At 37.7% G+C, this 21,206-nt stretch overlaps 1 protein-coding gene across 14 annotated transcripts in view; it reads right to left on the bottom strand.

Annotated features, from left to right (window-relative positions):
- The window catches only part of TMEM68 (transmembrane protein 68), a 62,073-nt gene that overhangs the window by 30,841 nt on the left and 10,026 nt on the right, over window positions 1–21,206 (bottom strand). For 3 of the 14 annotated variants that reach the window (XM_040487774.1, XM_040487772.1, XM_040487773.1), the window contains exons 3-7: window positions 20,151–20,544; window positions 10,254–10,421; window positions 7,751–7,944; window positions 2,746–2,806; window positions 699–838 (exon numbers count right to left, since the gene is read on the bottom strand). In XM_040487774.1, the coding sequence (XP_040343708.1) occupies window positions 699–838; window positions 2,746–2,806; window positions 7,751–7,944; window positions 10,254–10,421; window positions 20,151–20,475 (888 nt within the window). In that variant the 5' untranslated portion in view covers window positions 20,476–20,544. The other 11 variants (XR_005794266.1, XR_005794265.1, XR_005794264.1 and 8 more) reach the window with 10 other exon arrangements.

Raw genomic sequence — 21,206 nt, 5'->3', positions numbered from 1 at the left:
TCACTAGACTGTAAGTTCCTAGGACAACAGGACTCCCTGGTGTTAGCAGTATTAATATCCAGCATTCATGAAGCGCTTACTATCTGCCACTCACTGTTCTAAACAACGAACTTGCGTAACCTCATGTAATGCTCGGGGACAACTATGAGCGGGTACTATTCTCTTCCCGGTTCTGCACACTAACAGAGTGAGCTGTGGACTCCCTGAGGTCACACAGCAAGTGGTGGAGCTGGGAGCAATCTGATTTCATCACCCACACCCTTCAACACTGTTCCATTCTCCTCCCAAGATACTTCTATCAAACAAGAACAATACTTGTCTTTTTATGGAGGTCAAATCTTTGTTCTTCTGAACATCACTCATGAAACCTTTTACTTACCAGTGCCAAGAGCCCCGACTTCGGCACGTTTGACATTTTAAACCGAGTAGCTCTGCGGTGGGGGGCTTACTTAGGCATCGTACGATGTTTACCAGCATCCCTGGCCTCTACCCACTAAATGCCAGTAGCACCACCACCTCCCGGGTCCTGCCTGTCATGACAATAAAAACAGTCTCCAGATCCTGCCAAATGTCCCCTGCGGGGAGGAAATCACAACTGATCTAGAACATGTTTGTAGGATAAAGTAGTGAAGTCATTTTTAATACAGTACTTAAAAGGAAAACTCTGTTCAAAGATTAAGAAAGAAACAATAATTTACCTTTTCAGCTAATTCTTCTGCTGTTATCTTTGGATCATAAGGAATAGGCTCACCTAAATAGGTGCGTAATTTCACAGGAAAACCTCCATACATCGGAGCAAATGGATAGCGGAATTTTTCATAAAGCCATCTAAATAACCCTGTTTTAAAGTAAACAAATTATTTTAATGGGTTAAATATTCTGAGCACATAATTGTAACTTTCAAATTAATATGTAAGACTTAGAGGAAGGTGGCAAACAATATCACCCCCGGGCAATTAGTACAATATATGTTTTTTTAAGACGAGCTTTTCATCACTTGTAACTAATGGAGCATACTAACGTAAGATGTTAATAATAAGAGAAACTGAGGGGTGGTGAGAAGCTGTATCAGTACTCTGCATTTTCTGCTCAATTTTTCTGGGAACCTAAAAATGCCCCCCAAAATAGGTTTGTTCATTTTTTTTTAAATGAGCTTTCAAAAATAAGAGAATTTTAGGGGCGCCTGGGTGGCGCAGTCGGTTAAGCATCCAACTTCAGCCAGGTCACGATCTCGCGGTCCGTGAGTTCGAGCCCCGCGTCAGGCTCTGGGCTGATGGCTCAGAGCCTGGAGCCTGTTTCCGATTCTGTGTCTCCCTCTCTCTCTGCCCCTCCCCCGTTCATGCTCTGTCTCTCTCTGTCCCAAAAATAAATAAACGTTGAAAAAAAAAATTAAAAAAAAAAATAAATAAGAGAATTTTAAAAAGGCAAATCAATTACTATTATTACAAAACAAAGGGTAAAGACTATAACCCAAAGCTAGAAGCTAAAATGTCTAGAGACTCACAAAAACAGGCTTGTATGAATAAAAGAAAAAAAAGAAAAGGGTAAGATAAATTCACGTAAACATGAAACTACAATGCACCAATAAACCAGGTAAAGAAAAAATATTGTAAATTAAGAAAACTGCAGAGTAGCAAAGAATTACTAATGTTAGTGACCAAGTACAAAATTTAGCAGGATTGCAAGTGGCAATAATGTAAAACAAACTGATGAACTAAGTAAAAAAGAAAGTCAAAAAGCAGTCAACAGTAATTTTTAAACCACTTTATAATTAAAGAAACAAAATTAGGAATAATTTTTGGTATGCAACTTAAATTCTGAAGAAATGACCTGAGAGAAAATTAGAAGAAATAATTCTACTGTAAGAAATAATCCCCAACAGTTAAATATCACATCACTTTCCACTTTACATTTGAAAAAAAGGGGGGGGGGGAGTAATACCTAAAAAATGTAATCGAATATCAACGATATACCAACATCAGACATAAAACAGACAACAGAAATTTAAAGTTCTTCAAGAGGAGATCTGCATGGGGATAGGAACAATATATTGCTAGGGATACAAAATATAATCAATCGAATATAATATATAAAACACAGGATATAAAAACAAACCATGAAAATCTCAAAATAAAAAGAAAACAACAGAGAAACTGCAAAGAAAAAGCACATCTAAATGTTATCTCTCCTCTAACTACACTCAAAGCTTATTTTGTTACCCATAAATTAAAGTTAGGCAAAAAGAACTTTATAATATAAATGTATCATGGTTCAAAATATTTTAAAAAGCAAAAAATAAGAAGTAACAGATATGAACCAAAGCAGATGATACATCCTTGTCTCGTTAATCTTAATTCAATATCATATTGTCATCCATTTTTAAAGCTGAAACTCATGCAGCAGTGAGTTAGGAAGGCAGTCTGAGTCATGGGTACATTTGTTCTAAACCTCAACAACGTGGTTCAACCCAGGAAATTAGATAACTCACTGTAATTTTAAGCCCACAACAAATAAGCTTCAGTATGTAGATGAGATTCTCAACAAAAACCTAACATCTAAGAACTGCCATTACTTAGAATGAGTTATCGTTTAGACTTTAAATAGAAAAGCATCTAAATAATAAATTCATTATCTAAAGTAATAACTCAAAAGGATTTCTTATAGGGTTCAAAAGCCCAAATATTTAAACTACTATAATCTAAATATTACATTACAATTAGAAAAACCATATGAATCAGAACTTACTTGTTCCTCCAAGTGATCTAAATCCTTCTCGAATATTTTGTGTAAACATAGGAATAATGGGCTAGAGAGAATTTGAATTAAAAAGTAAATATATTGATCCATTCAATATCACCATTGAGTCAATAATGCAAACTTTTGGGGGCCTGCTTAAGATTATGAAATGAGGTATTTTAAAAATAAAGGTATACTTTTATCACTAGTGTGATTTATCAGACTACATTTAACTTGATCATTTGTAAAAATAAAAATTGGAACTACTACCCTCTAGTGGCGATATGTATTTCATTTGCCAACTTTCCTATCATTCCACATAAACCCTTGAAACTCAAAATGAGGATAACCAAAATCATTAATTTCACGGAATAAAATGAATATGGTAAATTGATCTTAGCGGTCCACTGAAGAGTATGCTGACTGGAGAAAAGTTACAAGGCAGAGGTCCCTGTATGGGGAAATACATATGAATTTAAATGACAGGTTTTGGCAAGATGCTGTCACAGAATTACTGAAACACTTTTTTGTGTGAGCTTATGAAATCTAAAAATGTTCAACATTAATGAAAAGTATAAGACTCACTGCAAAAAACAAAAAAAAAGGAAAAGCATATACAGAAAACAATTCCTTTTATCATTAATTTTAGAGCATTTCTGCTCACAAGTTCATGGTTTTTATTATCCTATGAATATCACTGATTAAGCATGATTGTTTAAACAGAGACCTTAACAATGATGAAATAGCAAAGGATCACATAAGGAGGTTCTACCATGGTGAAACTGAAGTAGACAAAAAAAATTGAATAGAAACACCTTAATATGCACACAAAATCCAACGAATTAAACGATGTTTCAGAAAAAAAAAAAAGCTGAGTATCACATTACTTCCAGTCTACCATCAGTCTGTGCCAAATACAGTGTTCCCTGCCTCGGTGAGCAGGGCTTGAGATATTTAAATAAGCTGACATTTTACAAAGCCATTCTTACTCAGCTGTGGGGAACAGTAAACTATGGTGGACTGAAGGAAAGGGACTAAAAGCATAGCTTTCTTCATAAGACTTACTAGCTCACATAGAACCACTGACCATTTATTTACTGATCTCTCCCCGCAGTGGAAGGAAGACCCCTAACAGCGGAGACGTTGTTGTGCTCACAGCTGCGTCCCCAGCACCCAGAACAGTGCCTGGACTAGACTAGGTGCTAAAACGAAGTGCGATGAAGGAATCACAGAAGGAATGAGTACACAGAACAGACACAATGCCTGTAATGGATTAGTTTGTATTCTCTGAATACAAAATGTCAGAAACAGGCAGCAGCAATCTTAAAGCCAGTTAGGAAAAAAAGTCAGGTAAAGAAAAGCACTCCGGTGGAAGAATTTAAAGTTTCGTGGCGTTAATCCACAAAGCTGAAACATGAAACAAAGTACACGGACTCTTTGGTAAAAAATTCAGATTATGATCAAGGAAACCACCCCTGGTTTGGTGAAATAAAGTAATTGGCTGACAGTCTAACATTTTAAAGAGTTATAAAATGTCTTTAGAGTTGAGAACATAAAATGCCCAAAGAGGAACAGAAACCTTTCAGCTCACATAGACACACACCCTTTGTCTTCTCTGACCAGTATTGCTGGATTTATGTCTACTGAGTGGCAGGAACCCCTAAGTTTATGCTGAAGCGTGCACTTTATGAAGATTCTTGAGGTTACATATCATCGTTTAAAAAGCTTACTCTCCAGAAGCTAGATATTTCTAGAACTTCCTAAACAGGAAAATGCTTACCCTAGCAGGCTCAGTATTCCAGGCTATAGTCTGGGCATATGGTTGCTTAGATTTGCATTCAAGCTTAAAGCCTTAAGACCATAAGCATTACTTTATTACAACCTGATACTGTAGTACAATTATTCCTCCCTTTCCTCATGCACCTTTTGTCTACGAGGGACTTGCATAAGTAACCTAGGATGAAACTGTTTGCAGTATACACGTATCTCTGTGTAAGGGTGTGCAAGAGAAAGAGAATGTGTATTTTGTTAAAACTAGTCTTGGGGAATCAGGTGAATGTGGTCTGAGAGTCTAAACTTTGCCACTAAAAGTAAACGAGCACCGCTGGACAAATCACCAAAATGGAAATAATAATAATTATCCTATCTCAAAGGCTATTTTGTGGATTGAGATAATACATATTAACAATTTTATTAAAACAACTGTTATGTTCTTTTACATCAGTTATTTGTTTTCTAACTTGAATAAATGGGCTAATATTTTCCCAACCTATTTAGATATGAAGTCACCTAAACATTCCTATCAAAGCGATAACTCTCAGGAAATTTCACAAAATGAGTGATTTAGATCATATTAAAAAGCCTGTAACTTTCAGATAAACCTTAAATATTTTTTACCAATATTTTGTAAACTTGCACTGACCATCTAGATTTTTTTCACTTCAATTTGTTATAATGTCACAATTTAAATGCAGTTATTCCTGCAACAGTCTTAAATTTTTACTGGAAGTTTATGATAGTTCTGTGAGGACTGTGAAGGGGTTTTCCAGATGGGATATTTGTAGCATTCGCAACTAGATCCATATATGATTGAAAGAGCTCCGTCACGTATCCGGAGGGTCCCCCTAACCTCCAGGTCAGCAGACTCACGGTGAAATGCAGGCGGGAGTCCCGCACGTAAGCTCTGCTTTGCTTCTGCCGTATGACCCGACCCCTCCGTCCCTTCATCTGTGCCTGACTTCCCTCGTCTGCGACACTGGAAGAATTACACACGTCACCTACTTACTATACAGGAGTACCAACGTAAAGCCTTTAGAAGCACTACAAAAGGTTGGGGTGATATAGTATCTACCAAACATTTAATGCTATTTTGTAAATCAACAATGGTAAAGATTTTTGTTTTTAAACTTAAAAAAGGCGGTTTATAAAATTTTCCCAAGTTTTATACAGGAACTTTAATTAAATGATCTGGATTATCTTACTTAATTATCTAGAAACTCTACCAAAGATTCAAAAAAATAGTTCCTTTCTCTCTGTAATTTCTTTCTTTCAGGACCTCGTCCAGGCAATGTTCCTTAAATCTGTGAAGTTAAGGATGAGAAATTAGAGTCTCGTGATCAACTTAATTCCAAATCTATTTTTGTCATTTTTATCTTAAAACTTTATGAGAAATAATTCTTTCAAAACATAAACTGAAAACTAAACTATCTTTGATTAGGTTTTTAGCTTTTATCATTGCTTTAACAGATATTACATTCATTACCATTAATTTTTGTACAATGGTGCATATATCCTTTTGTTTTACATTATTCATATATTCTAAAATTTTGTTTGATACATCAGTGCTTAAGACTCTTTGAGAAATAGGGGTGCCTGGGTGGCTCAGTCAGTTAAGCATCTGACTCTTGGTTTCCACTGAGGTCATGATCTCACAGTACGTGAGAGTTCAAGCCCGTCGTGGGGCTCTGTGCTCACAGCACAGAGCCTGCTCAGGATCCTCTCTCTCTCCCTTTCTCTCTGCTCCTCCCTCACTCGTGCTCTCTCTCTCTCTCTCCAATAATAAACTTAAGGAAAAAAAAGCTATATGGCTTTTAAAAAAAAAAAAAGCCTCTTTGGGAAATAAAATGTGCTATAAATTAATTTTCTGTATCACTAATACTATTAACATAAAGTTCAACTTCAAACGTCCCTTTCTAGTACTGCTTAACGTTTTTCTAGTAGTGCTTAACGTTGTATTTAAAAAATCAGTTCAGTTCAATTCAATTCAAAGACTACCAAATGCCAATCACTGTAGATGATCTCGTCCTCAGGGAGCTTATAATCTACAGTAGGACAATAGTGTTTAAATGTGTATGTTGTCTATCATTAAACACTTGGGCAAGTGCAGTAACTCTTATTCTGGGATCACATTACTAGTGCACCACAGCAGTAACTTCTGGTAGTCACATGTACATGTGTACAGGACAAACTAAAACTCAATGGATTTTATTTTAATTCTGCAGTTAAAAAAAAAGAAAAATCCCGTTCTTCCTCAAATATTTGTCTTGGGTCAAAATGAGTCATCTGTGATCTCTTTGTTTTTAATCAAGAGCCTGTATCTGCGAGCTGAACAGGCAAGTTAAGCGTGCACACCGGTCTCTATGTAGCAGCAATGGGCACACAAAAAACACTGACGCAGGGAAGTACTGTCAGCAGTCTCTAACTAACTGGCCCAGAAAAAGAACACCATCCTGGTCAAAGGCACTACCATTTCTTTTCCCGACAGACAATCTAAAATGAAAACAGAAAACACAGGAACATTCCACAAGTGATCAGTAAGCGTTTCACAGGATAAAGTACAATATGGAAACCAAAAAGTTGAGAAATACTTTCCAAAGCAAAAGAAAAGGACAAAATGGCATTCACATTCTCCAGTCTACTAAACAGAATAATTACAGTGGATCTCAGAGGAACACTTAATTTTATTGACTAGTTCTTTCATCAAAGTCTTTTTAAAGGATCTAAGTTACAGTAATATTTGTTTCTCATCTTCAATACAGAGAGCTGACCACATTTGCTGATAAAAAAGTAATAGGGGCTACGCATTATTCGATTCCTAGGATTAGGTAAATTGGTCACAGATAAAAGAATTGCAGTGAAACCAACCAACGACCGTCACTGAAAATATGCCAATTCAATCATACCAAAGGACTAAAATACATAGAACTGAACTGATGACACTTTTGAACAAGGTATGACTGAAGGAATACAAAACATTTTACAAATCTGATTAAAAGTCAGATTTTGAAATGTGAAATAAAACTTTGGTGGCTATCTGCCAAATTTCCAGACTGATGTGGAGGTGACATCCCATGCACAACTTCTCCACCGCTACCTTACAAAGAGTTACACGTACACTGATTTTTAAGTAGTGCAATGAAAGGATCTAAATTCTCATATACTCTGGCTCACTATGTAAGCATTTATTTTAAATTCAACCTAGCTTTACTTTAATAATTGGTTTTATACAACTCACCACTTTTGCATCAATTGCAACCTGAGCGAAGCCTTTACGATTACCCCAAATGATGTTGTAGGTTTCATCGCTAATTAGGGCTTCTCGAACTCCACCTGGTGAAATAGCTAACAAGTGACCACTCCTCAGAATTTCAACACATTTTTCTCTTGGTCCATGTAGAGCACAAAATACATCAAGTAATAAACTAAACCCTGTAAGAAACATTAGCATGAAGATATGTCTTAAGTACTTCTTGTCCAATTCTTCAAAACAAAAACATTTGCAACCCACAGAACTTAATATCTACACTTAAATTAGTAAATTCCTTTTTTTACTTCTTTTTAGATCAACAAGAACTCTTAAGGTTTACGTACAATTAATACTGCTGGTAAAGTAACGGCTACTATGACTTACTCATCACTTCCTACTGATCACCTCCTCACGGATCACCTGCTATTCGGGCTACTGGACATATTCAAACTCTTAATTAAAACTCACAAAAACCATGGAAAAGAGGGATTCTGGCCCCCATTTTACAGACAAAGAAAGTTGGCTCAATGAGTCTCTTGCTCGAAGTGACACATCTAGCAAATGGCAGGGCAGACATTCCGGTCCAGGTATGTCTACTCCAAAGCCCCTTCCACTGCATCTCAGGGCCAAACACTGTCTATAGTATTTACTAGAGCAATCAGAAATGATACCCCATCAGCAATCACAAATCTAATCTTCCTTTAGCCCTATAAGAAAGAGAATCACTCAGGAGAATGTAAATCTGACTATGCTTAGCCCTATCAAAATTGGCAAGCCGTAATCAAATCAACTGAAATTCCAAGTTAGATGATGTTACTCTCACAATTAAATTTTTAAAATCAATAATAATAGCAAAATCATTACGAGATTTGGTTTTTTTAAGAGTTTTTAGTAAAGTGAGTATTTAATTCAGTAACAGCCAATTCCAGGTCTTACTATTATACAGTTTTTCAAAGCACAACTATTTATGGATGAAAGAAATAATCCTGTTAGTAACTAAATATTTTAACCAAATCCTACACTGGAACTCTGGAGGGCTGATGTTAGCGTATACATTATTCTTGAGAATGGAAAATTGGGTAGTGAAGACTGTGCAGACTAACCAAACTCCTCACAGGTTTAAGGATCTAAAGCAAGATTATGCATATTATTAAGATTGAAAGACTATTCACCCCCATTATATTAAAAGCTCACTGATTTAATTAGATACATTTTCATAATGGGTTTCATAAATTGATAAATGATAAATTCATAAATGATAAAGGGGAAATTTCAAGCCAAATGCTAAATAAAAATATGCACATTACATATAAAAAGAAAAACAATGCAAGCAACCTAATGTTCTATAAGAGAAAACTAGTCAAGTAAATATTTTAGCCCTACATTAAAACTATTCTTTATAAAGCATGGTACAATGGTAATGCTAACATCACAATTTTATAAAGAAGAACACAAAAGTGATTGCATAACATGCAAAATTATGCAAATGAAAAATGAAGTACAATAAATCAAAACGATAACTGGTTATGTTAGGGTGGTAAGATTATAATGATGCTCTCCTTTTCTCTAGTTTTCAAATTTATTATAAAGTGATCACAATTACTTTCTAAAGAAAAACCTTTCCTGGACAATTTAATCAGAGTACAAATGGCTTTTTAGTACACAAGGACACTCAAAAGATTAACCATGCCTATGAAAGGCACTGTTACTTAATTCACTGCTTGGTGTTTGTCTTTCTGGTTGATGGGTGGCTTTGGCTTTTATTATGCCAGAGAACAAATGATAAACTTTGTTGGCTCATTTCTGGTGATTCAGTGACAAAAGAAAATAAGACTTACTACCAAGGAGTTTATTTTAGAATGGCTTTTTAAAAACAGTTTGAAATCATTTGGTTCATTAATCTTTTTAAAAAGCATAACCCTTTATGAACAGTTTAAGAAGAATATAGTCCTTAACTTTAAGAGTTGTAAGTCTAGCAGGCAAGTCAAGTACGAAAAAGACAGACTCGTAAGGATAGGATTTCCGAGGCAATGTTGTTATATGAAGACAAAATATACCCTCACTGATGTTTTAAGTAAGTTTGATTTGCTAGAATACCAACAGTAATCAAACTCTAATTACTGTGAAGTTAAACTCCAAAAATCAGTATCTCATGGAAAAATTCATCATATGAAAAATCAACTACTTTCTATGGCAAAATATAAATTAATTACTTGGTAAAAGTTACAATTTATTTTTTTAAGTGGAAGTTCAGGATTTAACTTAGACAAATAATAACAAAATAGCTGTTAATAAAGAAAAAAATTAGGTGACATTTTTGACCATGTTTTTATATTTAGATATATTACATAAATCGGATAATTAGATACTCCCAAATTAGAGTTCTAAGCGTGTTACCCTAAAAAGGCAAAAAGCTTTTCCAAATGATCCTAGAGAGCTCAAGGACACAGACTTTAACATAATTTGATCATGTTAACATGTCAAAGTTTACCTGGGATTTTAAAGACAAAGTGATCGGCTACTACTCGGCAAGTCCTGCCTTTATGGATAAAAATTTTAGCCATGAAGTAGTAAAAATCTATGGGAATAGCTCCATGATAAAAAATTATAAGTGCTGGTCCTTCTTCTGGTATTTTTTCCATCCCGTGAACTTCATAACCTGTTAGAAAGACAAAATACAGATGCTTAAAATATATTTATTAGTCTATTTACACTAAAGGATGGTTACTAACTCAGAAACTCGGTCTTTTGTCATTGAAGTGCATGAGCCTTCCTCTTTCTCTTTCCCTCTTCACATAAATCGGTCCCACAGCGATTAGGTGGGCCACAGCAAAGTCGGGGCGGGGAGCAGCAAGACATGCTCCAGCTCAGGCAGGTTGAGGAGGGAGGGCATCCCCATGAGGTGGTCCAGAGTGGGGAATCAGAGCCCAAGCAGAGTTGTGAGTACAACCCCAGAGGGCAACAGCCTAGAACAGGGTGCTGGGGCCTGGGTGGGAAAGGGAGGGAAGCCAGGAGTGGGGACAAACACAGGGGTAGAGGACAGCGTTCAGACACTTCAGGGGCCTAGTATGGGGTGTCAGCCCAAGTGGGGTCAGATGGTATCCTTGAGTAGCACGGGAATGGCAGTGATGAGAGCTTGATTAAATACAGGAGGACTGGTCTAATGAGCCTACACATTAAGGATAACGTGAGCCAGGCTTCTCACTGCTGGAGAAGGTGGCTACAAAAACAGAAAAGGAGAAAACTAGAATAAGGTCTAGCTGTAAGAGAACCTCATTCCCGCCCTAAAAGCAAGAATAAGCGGTGTGTCAGAAAGCTGAGGTCGCTCTCTCCATCAGCTGAACCAAGAGCTCCAATGGGTGTAAGCGCCTCTAATGAGAGGGAAGTTTAAACTTAAGTATGGAGAAGACACTGGTGCCCTAAAAGTAAGCAAGAAGAAAGTAACTGAGATGTTAACAAATTTAAAGGCCAAGCGCTGGTGGCCATTGAGTGCAGAATCCCTGGGAAGCCCAGACATAAGCAAGAGTCCACACTCACTCAGCAACAGTCCTCCAGAGGCCTCAGTGGGTGCTTACAAGAAAAAGTGGGGGCGCAGTAGGCAAGAGACGGAAAAGAGCCCTTGCAAATGGTATCGAGAACAAAACCCCACTTGCTTCTTGGAAGCTTCTCTTGGAAAATCGACACCTGACACTGGGAGAAGTGCAAGAAACTCTTCCACCCTTTCCAGGGAACGGGCACCTGATGCTGGAAAGGACAGAGCTCAGTCCCCTCCTCTCACCCTTGCGTCACCCCGCCATCGCACTCTCAGGGAAAAGTCCACTACTGCTAGGGGAACGCAGAAGCCAAAGCATCTGCCCCTGGGAGGTAGACAGTAGGCCCGGGTTCTGAAATGACATCAAGGAGAGATCGACTCCCCCTGGAAGGAAGGGCAAGAAACTTGCTGCCAACCCCAAACTCCCACCTAGGTAGGGCAGAGTTTGCCTGCCACTGGGAAGAGGAAAAAGGACGCTGAGAAAGCCTCCCACCTGGGCCTCAGGCATTCAGGGACCGGGCCTGAGTGCGGTCCCAGCCAGACCAGGAAAACCGAAGAGTGTCCCTGACACCCCCACCCCACCGCCGGCCTCATGTGGAGTTATAAAGGCAACGATGTGCCCGGCAGTGGCAGATGTACTGGACTGAGGACGCAGGAGGGGTGCTGGGAAACACCACTGTGCACAAGGCAGCTACAGGAGTTTGCATTCTGTGCTGAACGGAAGGTACCTACAGCTACAACAAAACACAACTCCAGTCCACCTACAGGGTAGGCTGAATTAAACGCCACCCCACTCACTAACGGCCTGACAGAAAAAGGTCAATTTTCAGTTATAAATACTATTTACCTCATTTTCTACTTTCTTTTACAAGCAATGCCCAGAATTCAATAAAAAAAGAAATTACGAAACATACAAAGCAGCAAGGAAAAAATCCACTGTCAAGAGATTGTTTAATCAAGAGAACCAGACCCAAAAGTTTAAATCATCGGACGGTAACTTTAAATTAACCATGGTTAATATGTTAAAGGATTTAGTGGAAAAAGGAACACATACACAATCAGATTAGAAATTTCAGCAGATAGAATGAAGTTATAAAAAACAATGAATCAAATGGAAAGCAAAATACTTGAATGAGATCTAAAGAGCAGTAATAGTTCCATGTTAATTTCCTGATTTTAATGGTTTTATTAATGTTAAATAGAAGAACTTCCTTGTTTGTAGGAAATATGCACTAAAAGCATTAAAGAGAGGGTAACGTAGGCACTTCTAGTCAAATGATTTAGGAAAATAAGTTCTTTGTATAATACTTGGAGTATTAATTTTTAAAAAGTCTATGAATAAAAGCAACAATCGTTATTGCTCTCTATGGAAAAACCATGTAAGATCTTAGAATCATAAAATTTATAAGATAAAAAAGAACCTTTGGGTTCCAATCTAACAGACATATTAAAACTTAAGACTATCTTTGGTTGTTAATCAAGGCTACCCAAGGAGTTACACATCTCTAAAACATCAAGTACACTTTATTGAATCCACTGGCTTTTAAAACACAATCTGGACCCTTCTGTGTAAGCTTAATACAGAGTAGTTCTAGGGGAGGAGATTCGTCTTGTTACAAGCAGATTGTAAAAGGGGTAATGAGCAGATCAAGGGGAGTAGTGAAGAGGGCCAAGGTAGGAGACGTCAATTAACTTATAGCTTCCCTGAGATAACACAATCTAGAGTAAAATTTAACAGTGAGTCATAAAATAATTCATTGAGCGCTTGCTTCAGCAGCACATATACGAAAATAATTCATTGATAAAAATAAGAAAACTCTTAAACTCTTGACTCAGTGCAAAATAAAACATCCGTTTAAACTGTTACATACAAATGGGTAACTTAACCACGTTGCAAACTTTGATTTCATTCACAGACATATTTTTTGATATGTTGCAGAGACTGCAGAAATCTCCTGCAGTACAAGTGAAATTAAAGACCCGTGCCACCCCCCGTCTTTCCTTCCTGCCACACTGTAAACCCCACAAAGTCACTGTAAGGAGGAGCGAGTAAATGACAGGATGAAAGGCTGGTGGAAATGGGGAGGGGGACGATCTCTGGAGGCTTCCTTCTAACGTGCTTCAGTTCAAGGCTGGCTTCCTGAGTATACTTGTTTTCTCCTCCGACGCTAAAGAGATGAACCCGTCTACTGCCCTTTAGACTGCTACCAACCACCAGCACATCTCTCATGGCAACCCTGTCCTCTTGGCGGAGGTGGGGGATACAACAGATTTCAGTAAGCTCCACCAATGCTTCAAAGGAAAATACCCTGCATATTTTATCACAAGACTTGGAACTTAACACTCTGAGGAGCCGATGAAATGTGATCATGGTTCTAGTCATAAGATCTGTTCCTCCTTCCCATCTCACTGCTGTCAGGTGTCATTACTGACCTCAGCCTCAGCTGGTCCCAGCAAAAAGAAAAAGTCCACTGAACAATGAAGAAATGAAGAAAGCAAAAGAGATTCGGGGCGCCTGGGTAGGCTCAGTCAGTTAAGCATCTGACTTTGGCTCTGGTCATGTTCTCACGGCTCGTGGTTTGAGCCCCGCATCAGGCTCCGTGCTGACAGCTCACAGCCTGGAGCCTGCTTCCGATTCTGTGTCTCCCTCTGTCTCTGGCCCTCCCCCACTCACACTCTGTCTCTCTCAAAAAAAAATAAACAAACATTAAAAAAAAGAGAGAGAGATTTAAAAATACCTTGAGATAGACGAAAATGGAAATAAACCATAATGAAACTTGCGGGATACAGCAAGAGCAGTTCTAAGAGGGAAGTTCATAATGATAAATGCCTATCTCAAGAAAACAAGAAAAATCTCAGATAAACAACGTAACTACACCTCAAGAAACTATGAAAAGAACAAAGGGAGTAAAAGGAAGGGAATGCCAAAGATTAGAGAGGAAATAAAAAAACAATATATCAATGAAACCAAGGGCAGTTTCTTTGAACAGATAAACCAAATTGACAAGCCTTTAGCTAGACTCACCAAGAAAAAGACAGCACTCAAAAAATGAAATCAGAAATCAAAGAGGGGACTTTACTACTGATACCACAGAAAGACAAAGGGTAAGAGAGTCCTATGAACAATACATGCCAAGAAACTGGACAACCTACATGAAATGAATAAATTCTGAGAAACATACAACCTTCCAAGACTGAATCATGAAGAAATAGAAAATCTGAACAGACCAATTACAAGTAAGGAGACTGAAGCAGTAATCAAAAACCTCCCAACAAACAAAAGTCCAGAAGACGGCTTCACTGGTAAATCCTACCAAACATTCAAAGAGACACTGATACCAATCCTCAAATTCTTCCAAGAAATAGAGGAGCGAACTCTCCCAAACTCATTTTATGAGGCCAGTTTTACCTTAATACCAAAACCAGACAAGGGCATTACAAGAAAAAAAAATTATAGGGGTGCCTGGATGACTCTGTCAGTTAGGCATCTGACCCCTGATTCGGCCCAGGTCATGATCTTATGGTTCATGGGTTCCAGCCCCGCGTTGGGCTCTGCCCTGACAGTGTGGAGCCTGCTTGGGATTCTCTCTCTCTGCCCCTCCCCTGCTCGCACGCTCTTTCAAAATAAATAAATAAACATTTTTTAAAAAAAGAAAAGAAAATTATAGGCTGATCAATACCCTTGATGAACACAGATGTAAAAACCCTCAACAAAACATTAGCAAACCAAATTCAGCAATGGATTAAAAGGATCATACACCACAATCAAGTAGAATTTATTATACGGATAGAGAAATGGTTCAACATTTGCAAATCAATCAACATGATACACAACAGTAACAAAATGAATAAAAATCATATGATCATCTCAATGGATGCAGAAAAAGCATCTGACAAAGTCCAATATCCATTTAAGATAAAAATTCTCAACAAAGTGAGTATACAGGCAATGTATCTCCACATAACAAAGGCCATTTGGACAAGCTCACAGCTAACATCACATTCAATGATAAAAAGCTGACAGTTTTTCCTCTAAGATCAGAAACATGACAAGGATGCCCACTCTCACCACCTGTATTCAACATAGTACTGGAAGTCCTAGCCAGAGCAATTAGGCAAGAAAAAGAAGTAAAAGGCATCCAAAATGGAAAGGGAGGAGTAAAACTGTCACTATTTACAGATGACATATTGCATACAAAAAACCCTAAAGACTCCACCAAAAAGCAGAGAAAGAGGAACACTTCTGCTCTGCTGGTGGGAATGCCAACTGGTGCAGCCACTCTGGAAAACAGTAAAGAGGTTCCTCAAAAAATTAAAAATAGAACTACCCTACAACCCAGCAACTGCACTACTAGGTATTTATCCAAAGGATACAGAGGTATTCATCCAAAGGATACAGGAGTGCTGATTCGAAGGGGCACATGCACCCCAATGTTTATAGCAACACTATCAACAATAGCCAAAGTACAGAAAGAGCCCAAACATCCATAGGCTGATGAATGGATAGTTGTGTGTGTCTATATGCATATATAAATATCTGTGTGTGTGTATATATATATATATATATACACACACATATGTGTGTATATATATATATATACACACACACATATAGACACACACAATGAAAGATATATATGTATATATACACAAAAGAAGTTGTATACACACACACACACAAAACCATGCAATGGAATATTTTTCAGCGATCAAAAAGGATGAAATCTTGCTACTTGCAACAACGTGGATGGAACTAGAGTGTATTATGCTAAGTGAAATAAGTCAGTCAGAGAAAGTCTATGACTTCACTCATACGTGGGTTTTAAGACACAAAACAGGTGAACTTAAGGGAAGGGAAGCAAAAATAATATCAAAACAGAGAGGAAGACAAACCATAAGAGACTCTTAAATACAGAGAACAAACTGAGGGTTCCTGGTGGGGTGATGAGTGGGGAGTGGGAAGGGTAGGCTAAACAGGCAAGGGGCATTAAGGAGGACACTTGCTGGGATGAGCACTGGGAGTTATACCTAAGTGATTAATCACTAAATCCTATTCCTGAATTCATTATTACACTATATATTAACTAATTTGGATTTAAATTGAAAAATAATAATAACAACTAGTAAAATTAAATTAAAAAAGACTCCATCAAAAAACTGTTAGAACTAATAAATTCAGTAAAGTTGCAGGATCAAAATCAATATACAGAAATTTACAGAAATTAGTGTTTCTGTACACTAACAACAAGAGAAAATAAGAAAACAATTTCATTTATAATTGCATGGAAAAGAATAAAATATCTAGCAATAAATTTAACCAAGAAGGTAAAAAGACCTATACCCTGAAGACTATAGGATATTAATGAAAGAAACCTGAAACACAAATGGAATGATATCCCATACTCACGGATTAGAAGAATTAACATTGTTAAAATGCCCATACCTGCGAAAGCAGTCTACAGATTCAATGTAATCCCTGTCAAAATTTCAATGGCATTTTCCACAGAAATAGAACAAATAATCCTAAATCATTTGTATGAAACCACAAAAGATCCCAAAGAGCCAATGCAATCATGAGAAAGAACAAAGCTGGAGGCATCATGTTCCCAGATTTCAAACTACGCAACAGTTTGAAAAACTGTTGAAAAACTAAACAGTCTAGTTATCAAAACAGCATGATATTGAAATAAAAACAGACACACAGATCAGTAGAACAGAATAGAGAGCCCAGAAATGAACCTACACATATACGGTCAATTTTTGACAAAAGGGCCAAGAATATGCAATGGGGAAAGAACAGTCTCTTCAATAATCAGTGTTTGGGAAAACTGGACGGTCACGTTCAAAAGAATAAAACTGATAAAGAAAAGAATGTACTATCTTCCACGTACAAAAATTAATTCAAAATGGATTAAAGATTTGAAGGTTAAGACCTGAAACCACAGAATTCCTAGAAGACTGCCTAGGAAGTAAGCTCCCTGATATCAGACTTGGCAATGATTTTTTATTTTTTATTTATTTATTTTTTTTTTGGCAATGATTTTTTAAACCAGGTTCCAAAATCAAAGGCAACAAAAAGAAATATACAAGTGGGGCTGTATCAAACTAAAAGCTTCTGTACAGCAAAAGAAACCATCAACAAAATGAAAAGGCAACATACTGAATAGAAGATATTTGCAAAAACCATATATCTGATAAGCAATTAATATGCAACCCACAAAGTCATACAACTCAAAAATAGCAAAAAAAAAAAAAAAAAAAAAAAAAAAAGAGGAGAAATGGACAACCATAAAAAATGGACAGAGAGGGGCGCCTGGGTGGCGCAGTCGGTTAAGCGTCCGACTTCAGCCAGGTCACGATCTCGCGGTCCGTGAGTTCGAGCCCTGCGTCGGGCTCTGGGCTGACGGCTCAGAGCCTGGAGCCTGTTTCCGATTCTGTGTCTTCCTCTCTCTCTGCCCCTCCCCCGTTCATGCTCTGTCTCTCTCTGTCCCAAAAATAAATAAACCTTGAAAAAAAAAATTAAAAAAAAAAAAAAATGGACAGAGAGAGGATCTAAATAGACATTTTCCCAGATATAGAGGCGGCCAACAGGTACATGAAAAATGTTAAGTATCACTAACCATCAGGGTGTTCACACTGAGGTATCACTTCACATCTGTTACAATAGCGATTATCAAAAAAACCAATAAATAACAAGTGCTGGTAAGGGTATAGAGAAAATCAATTTTCAATTTTTGGTGCCATAAATACAGTATTTATATTTCTCTGTCTGACTTATTCCACTTAGCATAATGTCTTCAAGGTCCATCCATATTGTTGTAAATGGCAGGATTTCCTTGTTTTTAATGACTGAATAAGGAAAACTCACTTTTAAAAGAGTATCACATCCTAATAAAATACAATGCCAAGTTACCATAAAAAAACATTAAAAGAGGCTAAGAACTATGTCTTTTACTTCCTCTGAGCCATAAATGTATCTTTAAAAGTACCTCAGAAAAATAAAAACACCCCAAAAGTATACATTCTATTACAAAATGAGCTTAGTGCTTAAAGTTACCTAAATTAAATCATGTCTCCTGAAATATGAATAAATTCAAATTCCTCACGCTATATATTATCCTGAAATGGGGGGGCGTATATGTAAGAGGGGGGATACATATTCCCAGTAAGTACTGTCAACAATGCCAAAGAAGTTTCGTGGGCCTGTTTTAAAGACAACAAACGACAGGAGCCGACACCGACGCAGTCTGTGCAGAAGGGCACACGTGGAAAGCGGAAGTATTATCTTGTCTCACGTAAAACCACCATTAGAGGGTGTGAGACTTGTAATGACCGGTAGGAGCACTAGTTAATTCACGAGTAAATATTCCGAATTCAGTACATCAAAGGTATACGGCTCCTGGTTGCACCTGCTATTCAGGTATTCACCATGACATGTGACCTTGAATCCCCAACCTGGGACAAACTTTCCACAGAGCACAGATCGCAAGAGCACAGGCTTTAGAGCCTGATATCGGAGATTGTATCCTGGCTCGTCTTCCTAGCTTCCTAGCGTGCCTTGGGCAAATAACAACCTCTCTGTTCCTCAATTTCCTCACAGGAAAACTGCAAAATGGAGATAATATGTAGACTCTATCTATTCTAAGATTTAAAAGAATTAATGTACATCAAGCATTCAACAGTGTATGGCATACTAAATGCTCAAAAGACTTATAAGAATGTAGGTCATATTAAAATGATGACACATTGGCCTAATAAGCGTGTTACTGGTAATCTGTGCTAACAGCAGCCTTATACTTCCATGATATATATTTCCTCCAGTACCTATTTCAAAATCTGTGCTTCCTTCTGTGTATTTCTGTGAAACGATTTTGATGCTTAACATGAAATAGAAAGCACATCTTTGTTAAACGCCTACTGAATTTTTGTATAGTCCTTAAGCAAAAATGATGAATAAGATAAAAATTGGTAGAGAAAAACACCAAGTCCTTGATAACAGGCCACAGGAGGGCAATTCTCATGATGGCCAAAGAACCACCAATCATTAAATGTAAAACATCACAATCTCTCAAATGATAAAGAAAAGAATGAATATCCTGGAGAGAAACTTATTACTATCTCATTTCTTCAAGAGACATAATAACCTCTGAAATGAAGCAAACAGAAAATGGATAAATTTTGGTATACAAACTATATTTAACATTATTAGTTAATAATTCTTTTTCAAAAAAAATCTAATTTGACTAGGAAAGTTCAAACTTACTTTGAACAAGATGGAATTAAACACTAAATAATTAAAGCATTTAAATAATTAAACCTATTTTCAAAATAGGTTTCTAAACCGTTTTAATTAGTTTCTTACTCTTAGATGTCTCACATATGCACTTTTATATTTTACGTTATCGTAACAGCCTACACTGTTGTATGGTTCTTTAAGAAAAAGTAACATGTTTGAAAACAATCATTTAGGGGCTCCTGGGTGGCTCAGTCGGTTGGGCCTCCGACTTCAGCTCAGGTCATGATCTCACAGCTCGTGGGTTCGAGCCCCGCATCAGGCTCTGTGCTGACCGCTCGGTCTGGAGCTGGTTCCAGATTCTGTGTCTCCCTCTCTCTGACCCTCCCCTGCTCGCACTCTGCCTCTCTGTCTCAAAAATAAACAAACACTAAAATTAAAACAAAACAAACAAAACAAAAAAAACCCAATCATTTTAAAAAAGACAGTAAACGCACAAAGCATGCAGACAGATGAAAGGAAATAGGGAAATATCCCTTGTACTTTTCAGTATCAAGAACGATAGACAGTTTCAGTGCCACACACGTCAACGGCAACACAGACAGCAGGGGACTCTTGCTTACCGTGCCAAACTGCTGCGTGTCCGTCCCAGAGAGTCGCCACCGTCTTCCTTGCACCGTCCCATAAATTATGAGAGTAGGCTTCTTTTAATACATTCTTCCTCTTATAAATGTGTAAGAAAATAATAGTAAGATAGAGAAGAAAGATAGTAAAGTAAGGAAGTATTAAAAGTATTAGTGGTGTAAAAACCCACAAGAGATAGTTTGCAAAATTCAAATAGTCCTCCAACTGCTCCACACCAAACCATCCTTCGAGGATGTGAATCAGACAAGTCATATAGGGCACAGAATCCTGTCCTATACCGCAGGTTTGATTTCTGTCTATCATCTTTCTTTAGGTGAAAATGACAAATTCAGTCTCTTTCTTCATTGTCATGGTAGGTCTTTAATTTTGCCACTAGAAGGGAAAAATAATCCAATGTTATTCTCTTCACAACTGAGAAGTGTTTCAGTCTACATAAATACTATACAGAATCATTTTTTAAAATTTTTCTTTTAATGTTTATTTTTGACAGAGAGAGAGAGAGAGACAGAGCATGAGCAGGGGAGGGGCAGAGAGAGAGGGAGACACAGGGAGAGGGAGAGGGAGACACAGGCTCCAGGCTCCGAGCTGTCAGCACAGAGCCCGACGCGGGGCTCGAACTCACAGACCACGAGATCATGACCTGAGCCAAAGTTGGACGCTCAACCAACTGAGCCACCCAGGTGCCACCTTTTTTTTTTTTTAATTTTTTAATGTTAATTTATTTTGAGAGAGAAACAGAGAGCAAGCAGGGGAGGGACAGAGAGACAGGGAGACACAGAATCCGAAGCAGGCTCTAGGCTCTGAGCTGTTAGCACAGAACCTGACATGGGGCTCAAACCCACGAACTGTGAGATCATGACCTGAGCTGAAGTCGGATGCTTAAAAAACTGAGCCACCCAAGCGCTTATTTCATTTTTTTTTTTAATGTTTGTTTATTTTTGAAAGAGAGAGAGAGAGATCACCCCCAGGGGAGTGGCAGAGAAAGAGGGAGACACAGAATCCCAGACAGGATCCCGGCTCTGAGCTGTCAGTCA

The sequence above is a fragment of the Herpailurus yagouaroundi genome, unplaced genomic scaffold (assembly GCF_014898765.1).
Source record: "Herpailurus yagouaroundi ecotype Mexico unplaced genomic scaffold, PumYag 165, whole genome shotgun sequence".
Classification (NCBI taxonomy): Eukaryota; Metazoa; Chordata; class Mammalia; order Carnivora; family Felidae; genus Herpailurus; species Herpailurus yagouaroundi.
The sequence above is the reverse complement of the archived record's forward strand: the minus strand, read 5'-3'. Positions and strand labels throughout refer to the sequence as shown.